This window comes from Terrapene carolina, unplaced genomic scaffold (assembly GCF_002925995.2).
Source record: "Terrapene carolina triunguis isolate 2854851 unplaced genomic scaffold, T_m_triunguis-2.0 Scaffold230, whole genome shotgun sequence".
In the NCBI taxonomy this organism is placed as follows: Eukaryota; Metazoa; Chordata; order Testudines; family Emydidae; genus Terrapene; species Terrapene triunguis.
Window position 1 is genome coordinate 2,653,134 of NW_020664581.1, and position 15,036 is coordinate 2,668,169.

Sequence of the window (15,036 nt, forward strand, 5' to 3'; positions counted from 1 at the left end):
GAGGTTCTTAGGGTTGTGTCTGGGACCGGAGATATTGGCTAGTGTCATTTGGTTGCACAATCCAAGGAGCAGCTTGCATGCCAGAGGCTGTGCGTGAAGAGCCCAGGAGTGGGGGTTTTCACAGCAGAGCAGGGTAAGGCTGGCTCCCAGAGTTGAGGATTGGAGTGACCTAGCAGTTCATTGGTCCAGATAACACCAGGGGAACGCTGCAGGGGCAATAATCATTTTGTTCTAAACCAACAGTATTAATCTTCCTTTATTTTTGAAAAACAGCCCAGATCCCCATAACATCTAAAGGCATGCCGTTTCTGTAGGGACTCAAATTTTAGCTGCCCCTTCTGAGTACCATCTAGTGTCACATCTTACTGACCCCTGTGTGGGAGGGCCCCTCCTCTTTGAAAAGCTTCATTTCCCCGTATTAGCCCTCTTCCAAACATAGTAGACTTCAGAATTTTGATTGAGGATGAGGTAATGTCTGAGGAGGAATCCAGCCCGAGAGAGCTGGTCAGAGCCAGAAATGGAAAATTCTGTACACAAGTTCTCATTAGTTAAGAAAACAGCTAACTGTATTTTACAATCAGAACATCTATTACTGAGGGAATAAAGTAATATCTGTATTTTATTAAAAAGCTTGGAGAATTTCATATGGGGTGGGGGAAAGGTGAAGTCCCTGTTTTGGCTTCCTAGAGGTGTGTATCCTTATGAAGACCAGAGGAGGGAGTTCTCCTTGTATCACTGGAGGGAAACGGAAAAATCAAATTGAAGATGATGTGACCTTGGGTAGCTTTTACTGGCTGAAGTGTTATTAAATATAGCCCCTGGGGTACCAAAGAAACTTCCAGAGTGAGCCAAAATAGTTTTGAGGAAGAATTTGGTTAAGGTGTATTTCCGTTGCACTCTCTGATTGAACCACTGATTAATTAATTCCCTCTAGAAAACCCAGATTTCAAATTCTAGCTGTTTCCACTCTCTCTCTCTTTTTGCCTCTCTTGAGACTGCACAATTTACCAAAAGATGAACCATTTGGGGATTGTCTGTCAAGGGTGAATCTGTTATCTCAGGCTTAGAAAGTAATCTCTTCTCCCTGAAGTGCTATGTTAGACAAAGGGAAGTAAAAACCCTTGGGGGAAGATGGGTTGGGAGAGGAGGGAGGGAGGAATCTTTGATTATATTATTTTTATTATGGCCTTGATAGTCCATCCATCAATTGTTGATTTTGAAATGAATAGCTCAACTTTAAAATGTGTCACTTCAGGTGCAAAATTTAGTTTAGAATTCTCCTCCTAATTATTTGTGCCAGTGAAAGAGAATGAAAATGCAATTATGTGATTCTTTCACAATTTAATATAAGCCCTTTATTCATATAACTTGCCACAATTACAGCAATTAATTTGGGAAAGGGACAGTTAAATCCTTGCTTAAGACTAATGTCTTCTATCATGCCCATAAAATAGATAGCGTGGCAAATATTATTTTAAAATAAACAAAATACTTAAGTGAAACAGCAAGATTTTTTCATACCTAGCTGAGTAACTGATGATATCACTGTGATGGAGCAGGGAGCGGGGCAGATTTGACCTGGGAATGTTGCAGGGGGGTTACATTGGGGATGGGGGACTTCCCTTGAAGGAAGCTACCTGAGCTGTAACCTGAGCCAGGAGGGAGGTTGGGAGAAGTGACACCTTCTGCCTGGGAGACTGAACAAAGGAGAGGAGGAGCAGAGAGGAGGGGGGAGAAAGGGGCTGGAGGAGTTTTTAGTTTTCAGTTTGGGCTGGGTGGTGCAACGCAGGGAACCCCAAGCTGGGGTCTAAGCTCCCTAAACCCCCCAGAAGGACTTGATTGAGGGGTTCTGGTTGCACCTACACGCTCTGCTTGGGACTGTGTTCCTGTCATCTAATAAACCTTCTGTTTTACTGGCTGGCTGAGAGTCACGGTGAATCTCAGGAAGAGGGGTGCAGGGCCCTGACTCCCCCACACTCCGTGACAATCACTGTGACCCTCATCTTTTCTCAGTGTCACAGGGCAAGTTGTCACTGTGGAATAAGTAAAGAGTCTCTGGGTAGGACAACTTACTGTTTAATAATAAGCTAGACTTGATTTCTCTGTGTTTTGCTAAAGTCTAGAGGTTGGAGCCCTGAGTGAAAGGTGGCTCAGAACTCTTTTCTTCAATGTTAGAAAACTCATTTATCCATTTCTATGGATTGAGGGGGCAACCAGGAAGCAAATCCTGAAATTTGTTTGTTTTTCTTACTTCAGCGATGGGCTTGAGATATGATGCAGAATAGGCTAGTTCTGGAACAGAGGAAAGAGTAAACCAGTTGAGGCTGATCTGAGCCACTCATTCAGAATGGTATGAGGTACTAATATCAGGAGGCCTGGCTGTCACTTGTTTTATAGCAGACAGCAGAGCAACAGGAAAGGCAAGGAGTCTGAGGCCATTAAAATACAGACTCTTCACCCTTTCAGAGCAGTTGAGAGCACAGAAGAAGTAGGTGGTAATCATGTAGCTGAAATTGTTTGTGGGAGACAGGACCAGTCAAGGGGAGCAGGTTTCCAAAACAGCTTTTTATCCTGTAACTTCAATGTAGAGGATACTCTTGGGAGGCATATTACTCTGCACTTTTGAAGACTGGTATGTATGTAAGCCATTTCTGTGTTTTATGGGAAACATTGTTTTATTGAAAAATCCCCCCCCCCTTTTTTTCCTGTCCTTTATTTAATCATTTCTGTGGTGGGCCAGGGCATCTTGACTCACTGTTGCAGTCATGCCATACCCATGCTATATTTGTAACTCCAACTTGCTGTATTGTGTTTTAATATTATGGAGGCTTTAGTCACAACTCAATAGTTACGTTTGAGTCAAAATTTTCAGTATAACAAGCATGTATAAACATTTATTTTGTGTCAAGTATCAGAGGGGTAGCCGTGTTAGTCTGGATCTGTAACAAGCGACAGAGAGTCCTGTGGCACCTTATAGACTAACAGACGTATTGGAGCATAAGCTTTCATGGGTGAATACTCACTTCGTCAGATGTATGTGTTTTATTTATTTATTTGTGTTTTCCTTTAATCTAATTAAAATGGCAAAAAAAAAAAAAATAAACACAGAATGTAAACTTTAAGTACTATTTGAATTTGTCATGGTGGTTTTGATAAAAATTGGGTTGATACACAGAGCGTAATGAGTTCCCAAATCAGCCCTTTATGAAGTTTTCACTGGATTGTGTCCCCTTTCTTTGGGTGTCTATTGCAAGAAATCTAAAAATCTCTGGATCTGTGCAGTGTTCCCCATGTGGCTTTTCACATGCTGATTAATCAGTTACAAATAGGTAGTGGTGGTTTTTTTGTGTCAGTTTTTCTTCATAATTGTAAAGAACCATGCCAAAACAAATAGGTTGTAGTTAGCAGTGATGATGGAACGTATCTACTTATATAAAAACCTCCATCAGGGGCTTGGTGGTGATGGACAGAGACACTCCCCCACCAAAACTTCTTGTAGACTAGGGGAAAGTTCCCTGAGCTGCAAACAGAGACCATGAGTTCAGATTTCATCTCTAACTGTGGCTTATATTCTCATGCACCTCACCAACCTTGTTACTGACAAAGGTGATAAACCCCAACTGTAAAAGGCAGTCAAGTCTGTGGTTCAACCCCATTTTACAAATAAATGAATGGAGGTTACACAGGCTCATAACATGGTAGACCCAAATCTCAGCTACTTAGTTGCTCTGGCTTTCAGATAACATAACCAAAGAACCACACACTTTTCCCAGAGTCAGGAATAGAATCCAGTATTCCTCATCTCTATGATGCCACTGCTGTCTAGCAAACAATTTTGTAAGTCAGTGGGAAAATGTGTCAATCCTCCTCTAGGGGCTGAACTAAATAGAGGTTATCTATTACTGCTGTAGCTCAAGTGATATAGAGCTGAGTTGTCAGTGTGAAGGTTGAGAGTTTAATCCCTGCTGTTGACTCAGTTGCATGTGACAGATTTTGATTTTTAAGGCTTTTTTAAACTGCGTAGTTAATTCATACAATGAGAAAACATCCTGTAAGGACTTTTCATAGAATCATAGAATATCAGGGTTGGAAGGGATCTCAGGAGGTCATCTAGTCCAACCCCCTGCTCAAAGCAGGACCAACACCAACTAAATCATCCCAGCCAGGGCTTTGTCAAGCCTGACCGTAAAAACCTCTATGGAAGGAGATTCCACCACCTCCCTAGGTAACCCATTCCAGTGCTTCACCACCCTCCCAGTAAAAAAGTTTTTCCTAATATCCAACCTAAACCTCCCCCACTGCAACTTGAGACCATTACTCCTTGTTCTGTCATCTGCTACCACTGAGAACAGTCTAGATCCATCCACTTTCCTTTCAGGTAGTTGAAAGCAGCTATCAAATCCCCCCTCATTCTTCTCTTCTGGAGACTAAACAATCCCAGTTCCCTCAGCCTCCCCTCATAAGTTATCCCCCTAATCATTTTTGTTGTCCTCCGCTGGACTCTTTCCAATTTTTCCACTTCCTTCTTGTAGTGTGGGGCCCAAAACTGGACACAGTACTCCAGATGAGGCCTCACCAATGTCGAATATAGAGGGGAATGATCACGTCCCTCAATCTGCTGGCAATGCCCCTCTTATACAGCCCAAAATGCCGTTAGCCTTCCTGGCAACAAGGGCACACTGTCGACTCATATCCAGCTTCTCATCCACTGTAACCCCTAGGTCCTTTTCTGCAGAACTGCTGCCTAACCATTCGGTCCCTAGTCTGTAGCAGTGCATGGGATTCTTCTGTCCTAAGTGCAGGATTCTGCACTTGTCCTTGTCCTCCTTTTGAACTATTATAATCTTTAAATTATTGTAAATTTCAGTCATTTATCTGCCCCACTGTGACCCTGAAACACTGTGCATATGTGTGAGGAAAAACTTTTGAAAACCCCCTGAAAAGTAGAGGTAATGACAGATTAAGGATCATCTACTGCTTTGCCACTTCACATTGCAGACAACACTGTTTATAGCATACTCCAGTGCTCCGTAAGGCTTTTACTTCTGTCTCCATGCTCTGGGTGTTCCTAAACCTCTGACTGCCAGAAGGGATCACTTGAAAATTGCCCTGTTCCGTTTCCTCCCTCAGAAGCATCTGGCACTTGCCACTGTTGGAAGACAGGAAACTGGACTATCTGGGCCATTGGTCTGACTCAGTATGGCTGTTCTTATGTTTTTATGTCCAACAGATACTGAAAAGCGATACATACCCCAACTTCATGAAACTTACCCTCTAGCATAGAGCCTTAACGGTGACATCAGCAATGTTAAGGCAGAATAACATCCCAAATATATCAACAGAGAGTCCTGTGGCACCTTTAAGACTAACAGATGTATTGGAGCATAAGCTTTCGTGGGTGAATACCCACTTCGTCAGACGCATGCCAAATATATGACATCTGTGCCTGATATGCTGATCTGTTGATTCAAGAGCATCTTTGGCCCTATTCTCCACCTTTTTTCTATTTTTAATGTCATCCTTAGTTTTCTTTTTTCTGTATAGTTTCATTTCTTTTAAATATTTGTTTTTCCAAAACACTCTTTCTGTAGGACTCTTTCCACTTTGACTGTTTCCCGAGATCCCACAAACAGCCCACATCCCCCTAGTCTCTCTCCCCTCGTTTTCCCCTCTGCCCTGTTCAGGTCTCTTGGAATGGGGCTGGAGTACATGCCTTAATTGTCCCCTAAATGCAAGTGATTGGATTATTGAGAGAATGAGTGTGAATGAGATTATCTGGGGCAGTCAGGTTCGCTTACAGCCTGGCAGCAGCTTTCAACCAAGCAACACTGAAAGTGTCTGGTTACTCACACCTCACTTAGCCTGTCAGCTCCAGCAGACAACCCATATGTCTGTGAGTCTACACTAAAATGTCAGCATTAAGGGATGAGAGGGTACTATTTTGTTGGATAGGCACATGTGCAAAGCTTTAAAGCTCACAGAGCATTACAGAATCAACGAAGGTCTTCAGGCAGGGCCAGCCAGGTCCAGCTCTGTTCTTCCCCCTTCCTTATCATCCCCATCTTCTACAAATGTTTTGAGTTTTGTTTTGGTTAAAAAGGCATCCCTCTCTGTCTTCAAGGGGCAGTTCATAGACTGGCTCAGCTGCAAAGGCTGTAACTGCAGAAGCAAAAAAGTCTTTACAGTTCTGGGCCTGGGTAACCCAGTAGATTGGGGGATGCTCTACCATTCCTGAGATGGTTAGTTCAAACCTTAAGTAATATTCCTTTGTGTCTTTTGACCAAATAAGTGACCCAGAAGGGTAAGAGGAAGGTACGGGGAGAGAGATAAAAAGGGGAAAGCGAAAAAAGGCAACAAATATATAAAGAAACCCATCTTGGATTTATATCATTTTTTCCCTCTTAGAACAGAGCTTTCTTCCAAAGATTAGACCTTCAATTAGGTGGACTCAAAGCTGAAAGGAGAGAGGTGTTCCCATGGATTTCCAAGTATCTCTCCTTCATCCATCCTGCCACTTCTCCTGCCTCTGAACCACTAAACACTCAGTGAAGGACAGCAGAGGACACTCAAGAAAGATTTCAGAGTAGCAGCCGTGTTAGTCTGTATCCGCAAAAAGAACAGGAGTACTTGTGGCACCTTAGAGACTAACAAATTTGTTAGTCTCTAAGGTGCCACAAGTACTCCTACTCAAGAAAGAAATGAAGGTTACTTGTAACTGGAGTTCTTCGTGATGGATTCTGCATGGTGACACTCCTCGCCCACCTTTCCTGCTCCTCTGGAGTACAAATTAAGATGTCTGCGTTTTTCTGCGTTAGCAGTGGAAGGAACTGAGGTGGCAATAGTGCCACGGCCTCTTTACTCTCAAGCCCTTAGAACACACTGGAGTGCTAGACAGGGAGGGCAGGGGAGCCTGGGTGCTTAATGGGCAGTGCTACTGAAAGGTTCTACCATCCCTGCATCGGTTGACACAAGTCCCAAGAGTGTGAATATGCAGTCCATCTCAAAGAACTCTTGTTACCAGTAAGTAACCATTTCTCCCATAACAGGTACTCCTTTTACTGAAGATTTTTTTTTGCGGGGGTGTTTGTTCATTCTGGACTCTTTTTGGAAGGAAAGGGAACAGACAGACTTCACCAGTGCTGGTTCTGTCCAGGCTGATTGATGGTGTTCAAGGCCCGATACTTCATGAAGTGCTGGTCTTTCTGATAAAGAATTCTCCTCAGGATTTTCATTGTCCTACAAGGAAGACTGTATGCATGTGCTAGTTTGCTTATAGTACCAAAACTACTTGCACTTTGTAAAATTGTGGCCCCATTTTCAATTCCAGGCCTTCACTTTTCACCTATTCCTTGTTTTCTCATCAGTTTGATGGTGTCTCTGATGAGCAGTCTATAACAGGATGATCATAGACAACTCCTTCATAGCCCACCCTTATGAAATAGTATCTGCACATATTGATGAGGTCTTTCAGCTGCTTGCATCCTTCACTTCTTTATATATGTTTCAGAGGAATTCCTTAGTGCCCTGCCAGGATCTGGCCCACCTCTAGGCATTCTGTGGAACATTTGTGGTTCTAAACGAGTTGCCCAGAAGGATGTTACAATTTGTATTTCTTCTAGGAACTCCTCGAGTACTTTCTATTCAGAGACTCTAGTTACTTTTGTTAGGACAGTTGCTGGATTTGGAAACTGTTCCATGGTGGCGATGCATTTTTGTACTTTACAAAATATCCTGATTATGTTCAGTATCAGGAACCAGATTATCTTCTGTGCACCTGAGTAAGCTCAGGTTGGCCCTATACAATTCTAGGCACATGATTGTCCCAGGAAGATGATCACACCAATGTCCTAGGGTTTTAAGCAGTTAAGAAGGTGGTTTTCTCTCTACTCATGAGATTTCTACTGGACTTGATTGTGGTTCATATGAGAAACAACAGTAAGACCTCTATTGCGTACTGGCACTTCCAGGCTGGAGCAAGAAAATAGAAGTTAAAAGTTCTGAATGAAGCAAGGGGAAATTCTCTTGCTCCTGAGGCAGATGGTTTTGTTGATTTATTACTTAGATGGATTGTTTATAGTAGTACCCACTGGGTGCTTTCAAAAGCCTCATTTAGGCTGTTCTGGGGGGCTCACAACTTACATTTTTAATTTAATATTTTAAAAGGCATCTCAGAGTTAAAATCACCTACATTTTAGCAAAAGAGAAACCTATAGGTCAGCTTTCTAAGCACATGCCACTTGGGCAAATGAGAATGGGAACTAAATAATTTAATCTTCAAGCAGTTAACAGAAATGTAGTGGTACAGAGACCCATAGTCTCTCAGACGCCTGCATATGTCAGTTCAGCGTTCCTGAACGTCCTGGACTGGGAAAAATTAAATTCCAGGATTCTCTTAAACTCCCAGATTTAAAGCACTTTGAGATTCTTAGCCTGGAACCTGAGGCATTTTGCCTGTTAGAGCGATGAATATTCAGGAGAGCTTGTAAACTTAGAAACTGTCCCCAAATCTGGACATTTCAAGAGATTCTGAAAATTTGATCCTCATGGTGACCTTTAAAGGACAAAAATCGCATGTGGCCTCACAACCAGGGATATATTGAAATTCCTTCTCTTAAACTGAGATCTTGATTGGGTCTGATTCCCAGCTTCCTGAAGGTCCAAAACTCAATGTTAGGAGTCTTGGAGCATATTGGTTCCATTTCTAACCTGTGTTGGCAGCAACTTCACATTTTCTAATTCCTGAAAGCTGTGTCTCTGTAGAGATGCCATTTTGACTATGGTTTGATGTAATCTCTGAACCTTCATTTACTGAGAGGACCTTCCCTGTAGTTTCCATTAAAATATTGTTTTTCCTGTTAGCAATTATGTTGACCAGAAGAGTTAGTAAAATCAAGTGCCTTACCTATCTGGAATACTTACAATTTTTCCCAGATGAGATAATTTTCAGGCCTGCCTCAGAATTTTGTCCTCCAGAATTATGGTTTTAACTTGATCCAGTCTATTTGCCTTCTTTTAATCAGTCATGGACTTTAATTATGGTCCGGATATTCAAATTCTGTTTATGCTTAACTAATCCTTGCAGGAAATTAGATTCAAGTTCAGGAGTAGATGAGTGACCTAAGAAAGGGTGCAAAGCATCCATATCCTCTATTTCCAGATGGATAAATTCAGGGGTTTCTCAGGCCTACAAAATATCATAAAAGATCCCATCTCCTTCTGTGAGGGCTCAACATGTGGCCATTTCCTGCACAGAACAGCATAGTGCTTCATTTAAAAAATTGTGCAGTGTGGTTGTCTGGTCTTCAGTGCATTTCTTTATCATTTTAAAATAGATATGTTGTCTTTGTCTGATATGACACTTGGACAAAAGGTTCTTAGTCTTTCCCTTTCCATTTTGTAGCTAGAAAGAGGGTTTTTAAGGAGCCTCTCTCTGTGCTTGGAAGATGAGAAAACAATAAACCAGTTATCATGGAGCAGAAGGTGCTCATTTCAGAGTAGGAAAAAATACTGATAAGTAAATTTCACCTATTTAACTTCTTTGGTTGTGATCCTTATAACTAATGTCGTGAAAAATTAACCCTATATTTACAATGGAAGCGCTTAATCCTGCAAGATAGAGAGCACTTGAAGCACAGCAAAACATTTAAGCACTTTCTTAACTTGAGCACTCACATTGACTTAAGTGGGACTATTTTGCTTAAAATTAAGCACATGCTTAAATACTTTACTTTATTGGGGTCAGAGTGCTTAGTACCTTGCAGGATTGAACCTTAAGGCATAGAGATGTAGCATGGAGGGTGCTGATTAATATTTTAGTCACATAAATGTGTATTTCATTTTGCTTAAATAATTTAACTCATTTTTATTTCCTTTTCAGAGACAGGATAAGGAACCCTGAAAAGACCCTTACTGTATCTTCATTTGACTTGTGGAGGCTGAGTATTAACACTTACTCTCTTGCATTACAGCTGGGAGTGTTCCATCATCATGTTCTGGAAGTTTGATTTGAACACAACATCACATGTGGACAAGCTGCTGGATAAGGAGGATGTGACACTGCACGAGCTGATGGATGAAGATGACATCCTACAGGAGTGCAAGGCACAGAACCGCAAACTGCTGGACTTCATCTGCCAGCAGCACTGCATGGAGGAGCTGGTTAGCCTCATCACACATGAGCCCCCCGTGGACATGGACGAGAAGGTCCGCTTCAAGTACGTACACAGATTCTTTCTTTTATGGGAAGAAAAATGAATTGGAGAATTGGCTGCAGAAATTCTTCTCTGGTGCAAGGCTGATGAAACCTCCTGCCTTGGAAAAAGGCCTTGAGGTTCAGGTTGTGAAATAAATATTTGATTATTTTGTGATTCACAGTGAATATTACATCACAATATTCTATTTCTTGCTCTGTTTTTCATATTACTCCATTGAGTTTATATGCAGTGTTTTTATATGCAAAAATTCATCTCTTCTGTTTCTTTTAATTAAGCAGAGAGATCAGTTGTGTTTCAGAATCTCTCCCAGGCCATCATTCTGCGGTCAGAATCCCAGAAATGACAGTAATGATGCTCATTGAGGTATAGATTCATTGAGGGCTGTTGACTTAAAATTGATGTAGTCCATAAAATATAGGGACCTCTCCCAGGAATAAAGTTTTGGAATTTGTGGAGTCCGCATACATAAAAATTGCAGAATTATTAGAAGGTGCACTAAAATAGTGAATACACTTTTGGATTAGGGTGTGTGGAAAGATCTTGTACCTTTTTGTAGTGTTTGTTTATTGTATTGAGTTGTATTTACACATGCATGCTTCACTTATTACTCTTTTCTAATGTGACCAAACTCCTTTGTTTTGGAGTTGGGGAATTTGCTGTTTTTTTCTTTGTTAAATTTATGTCAGAAATCTTGATGTACATATGCAAGTGTATGTGACTGTGCTCCTGGGGTTTGATCAGGGGTTAGTTATTACCATTGTCACTAGAAATCTATATCTCACTATCTTAAATACGCATTAAATTAACAACACTGTCTATAGTGACAGTATTAGTAACTTAATGTGTATGTAAGGTAGTGAAATGTTTTTGTGTGTGAATATATTCAGGCATGTGAATGTCATGAAACAATGTGAAAAGTTACTGTATTCTTGTGGCTACTGTGGTAATATTTCTGTTATAAAATCTGAGAAGTTAGAAGGAACCAGGAATGGTTATTATTAGATTGTCATTATTTTACGAATGAAGATTCGCCAAATAACTTGTAGTACCAGAGTTTATACAGGCAACATTATTATGGCTTTCTCCATTGTTCTTTTACATTCCAGAATAATATGCATTGGTGAGGCTAATCTTCAGAGTCCTTAATGGAGCCCTCCACCCATTTTCCCCCTTTCTGGCTAAGGAGGACTGGGCAGGATTTGCTTTAGGAGTCCATTAGTGCTACTGCTTAATGAGATGGAGTGATGTTGAGCAATGTGAGGCAAACTAGGGTCTAAGCATGTTCTGGGGGTATGAGTGATCAGTGCCAAGAAAACAAATCCATGAGTTTCATGTGTCAGGGCAGAGCACTGTAATTGCTCCATTTAACCAGACCTAGTTCTTTAAGTTCTTTTTCTTTTCATTTTTTCGTGGTTGTCATCAGCATCACTGCTCAGCATCATCACCAGACAGTTAGTACCTCTAATCTTTTTGCTGAGAGGCAGAAGAGAAAATCTCTTCTTAGACCTACACCTTATTTGCAAAGGGATCTGTAGAATTTTAAGCTTTATTTAAACTGTGCCGTTATATGTGCATGACGTTTCACAGACAAAACAATGGTGGGTTACTATTCCAAGGAGTTTATAGTCTAAACTAGATGTAACAGCCTGGGATGACTCTAAACTAAGGGTGAAGAGAGTGAGAGTTACAAATAAGAAAGATCATGAGATATGCTCATTGTTGTCTTCTCATCTTAAACTGTGTGCATGAAGTCTTACGAGTTTTAGATTTTGTGCATTTGCCTTTGTGTAGTGTGGTTTGCCTTCCAACCTCCGAACCATTCCCATACTTTCTGAAAGCTCATATTTCAACATGGGTGAAGTGTGTATATATAATACAATCTTTGTGTTAGTGCAAAGTTATCAGCTAATCTGAGAGCTATTTAGTAAACTTCCTCTCTCCTTTCTCTCTGGATGATTTATTCCTGAAGCTAAATTTAGTATAATGGTTCGTCTACACACAAAAGTTGTATGACTTTAACTGTGCCGTTATAATTAAAGTGCTGCAACCCCCCGATTGCGGATACAGTTATACCAGTATTAAGATGCTTTATACTTGCATAGTGATTTCCTTATCGTTGTGTTCACATTAGGGGTTGGTCCAGTATAAAACTATTTTGGTAAAAAATCATCCTCTCCCCAACTGAAATAGCTTTACTGATACAAGAACTGCCAGAAGACCCGGCCTAAGGGAGCAGCATACCTGGCTAAAGTCATCTGAGAAGCAAATGCTACTTGGAGTTTTCACAGAGCCTCACCTAGGTGGAAGTGGAACTGCTCAGCAGTTTGTGGGTTTTTTTTTGTTTTTGTTTTTTTGAGTGCTTGCAGATGTGTATTCCACTTAACACGGCTAGCGCACCAGATCTGGAGAACTTTGCCTATCAGTACCCATAGGGTTGGCGCTCACCTCCTCTCTCCCAATAGCTCCTTCTCTGGCTATTTAAGGACAGTGCCACCCCGATCCTTCTTAGTTCATTCTCACAGTTCGTAGCTAGAGTTGGAGTGTTCTGTGTGGTAATGCACCTCAAAGTTCTCTAACTCAGTCTTTCTGGGACATTGTTGTATGTAGTTAATAGTATAGTTTAGTAGTACCCTTAGCTTTAGTGAGTAGTAGTTAGTTAAGATAGATATTTATCTGGTGTCTTGCTGTCACAAGATGCCTCTGTCACTACCCAGTGAACCTCTCTGCTTAGCCAGTTCAGATGGTTTCACAGTCACAAACGCACACAAGGCCGTTTAGCTTTCACCAAGGTGTGCATTTATTCCCCTCTTACATAACAATACTGTGCAACACTGGCTATAGCCAAGACAGGCTTCCCTGCAGCCCTCACTCCTCAGCCCAGGCTCACCCTCTGAGTTTTCTTCTGAGTGCCTCTTGCGCTCCCTCTTACTTCCTGTTTTCTCCTTCTATTCTCCCCAGTTTTCTTGTTAGCCCTGTGATTGTCACCCCGGTGCTCACTATTCCCCACCAGAAAGCATGTAATTGCCCTCAGCTGGTCCTGCAGCCTTCTCCAGGATGCAGCACTGTAAGTGACCAGGGTGCTGCTGATAGCACCCTGTTACAGATGCCCACATTGTCCATTGCGTGGGGTGGTTATCCCCACTAGTGACCCCTACATGCGATGTTAGTTGTGCCTGGGAGAAGAGCACATTAAAGAAAGGTGCTCCATCTGCAGATCATTGAAGAAAAGAACCCAGCTGGCGAGGGACTTGTGTTTGAAGCAGCACCTTCTGAAGCAGGCCATGAGGCCCACTGTGATACTGGCGACCTCCACAGATTGTCAGCTGCCCCTTGAGTATGTCCGAGTGGGCACTGGCTGTTGTTTAGCCAGATTCAGATTCCTGTCCTAGGAGGAAGAGAGACTGTTCTCCTTTCTCTGGTCCTCCTAGACAAAGATCTCATAAAATGGACTGGGGCCGTTCCAGAGCTAGGAGGTATTCCTCCTTCCCATCTAAGAGGAGTGTAGACCAGTACCATGGTTCATCCAGTATGTGAGATAGAGCAGGGCCATCTACTGCTCTCGGGTGTCAAGGTAAGAACAAGTGGACTTGATATCGTTGACACTGGTACCATCTGTGGGGCATCTGTTGAGTCCAGTACCAATGATGTCGGTGTCGGACCCAGGGTTTCCACACCACCATTAGACTTACTTTGCCTGTCTGTTCCTGATTCTCCTCTAATTCGAGAATGTTTGGCTGTGGTTGCTGCTGCTTTGGTGTCCTCAGTGCTGTCTGAACTGATTGCACACCTGCCGTTATTGTTGGTGCCATCTTCTGGGCCTCTCCCTGCTCACAGTGCTGAATTGAGGTTGCTGCCTTTTCCGTACTGAGGGGATTGTCAGTGCAGGCATGATCTTCGGTGCCGATGATGACTCCAGTGCACATTTCATGTGTGGGAACGTGCCGGTTTCGACTTTGGTGCTGACGTCCGCTCCAGTGTCGCGTGTGAGGCCTTTATCAGTGTTTCAGGCACTGACTCCTTTATCTTTGTCAGAAATGATGTGTCCTTTGTGCTGGACTTTGGATGAAGTTAGACGTTTGCTGGCCGCTCCTGGGACGACTCCTCTGTTGCCTGTGGACTACTTGGACGGATCCTCAGGGTTGGACTCAGAGACGTTCTCCTTCTCTACCATGCCACCTTGTTATCCCTTTCGAAAGTTGTTGAGACCTCCTGGGGATCACTGTTGGTACAGAGATCGGCACTGCTCCCGGAGCAGAGATAAGGTCCTTAGCCCAGTTCCTGCTGACCACCAGAGCCATACTCCCGCCCACAGTGGCTCCTTGGAATCACTGGGATTTTCTGTGGTTGGCTTGGTCTTGATCCTCGATGCAGCCCAGAGCAAGGTCACCTATTCCTCCAGTAGCCTTTTCTCCTCAACATCCATTGCTGCAACCACAGTTTAGCGGTTGCTCCTGCGGAACTGGTTCAGCCTGAACTGTTACGGGCACCACAGGAGGTTCGATTGGCTCTACTTCTTTCCTCTCATTCATCAGAAGATGACTCTGCAATGCCAGACTCTTCCTTCCCTGTACCTTAGGATTTTAAATCATACCAGGACCTTCTGAGATGCATGGCTTCAGCCTTGGGTATTCAGGCTAAGTTTGTTCAGGAGAACACAAGTTGCTGGATATTCTGTAATCCTCAGATCCAGGGAGGATAAATGAAGTGATCTTGGAACTGGCAAAAACTTTTTGGAACACCCCAGCGCCCTTACCACCCACAGCAAAGCATACCAATAAGAGATACTATGTGCCTCTGCATGGTTTCAAGTGCTTCCACTCAT

At 42.5% G+C, this 15,036-nt stretch overlaps 1 protein-coding gene across 3 annotated transcripts in view; it reads left to right on the forward strand.

Annotated features, from left to right (window-relative positions):
- Positions 1–15,036, forward strand: part of PPP6R2 (protein phosphatase 6 regulatory subunit 2) — a 111,109-nt gene that overhangs the window by 13,799 nt on the left and 82,274 nt on the right. For all 3 annotated transcript variants that reach the window (XM_026656382.2, XM_026656383.2, XM_026656384.2), the window contains exon 2: positions 9,969–10,214. In XM_026656382.2, coding sequence (XP_026512167.1) covers positions 9,988–10,214 — 227 coding nt within the window. In that variant the 5' untranslated portion in view covers positions 9,969–9,987. The remainder of the gene's footprint in view (positions 1–9,968; positions 10,215–15,036) is intronic.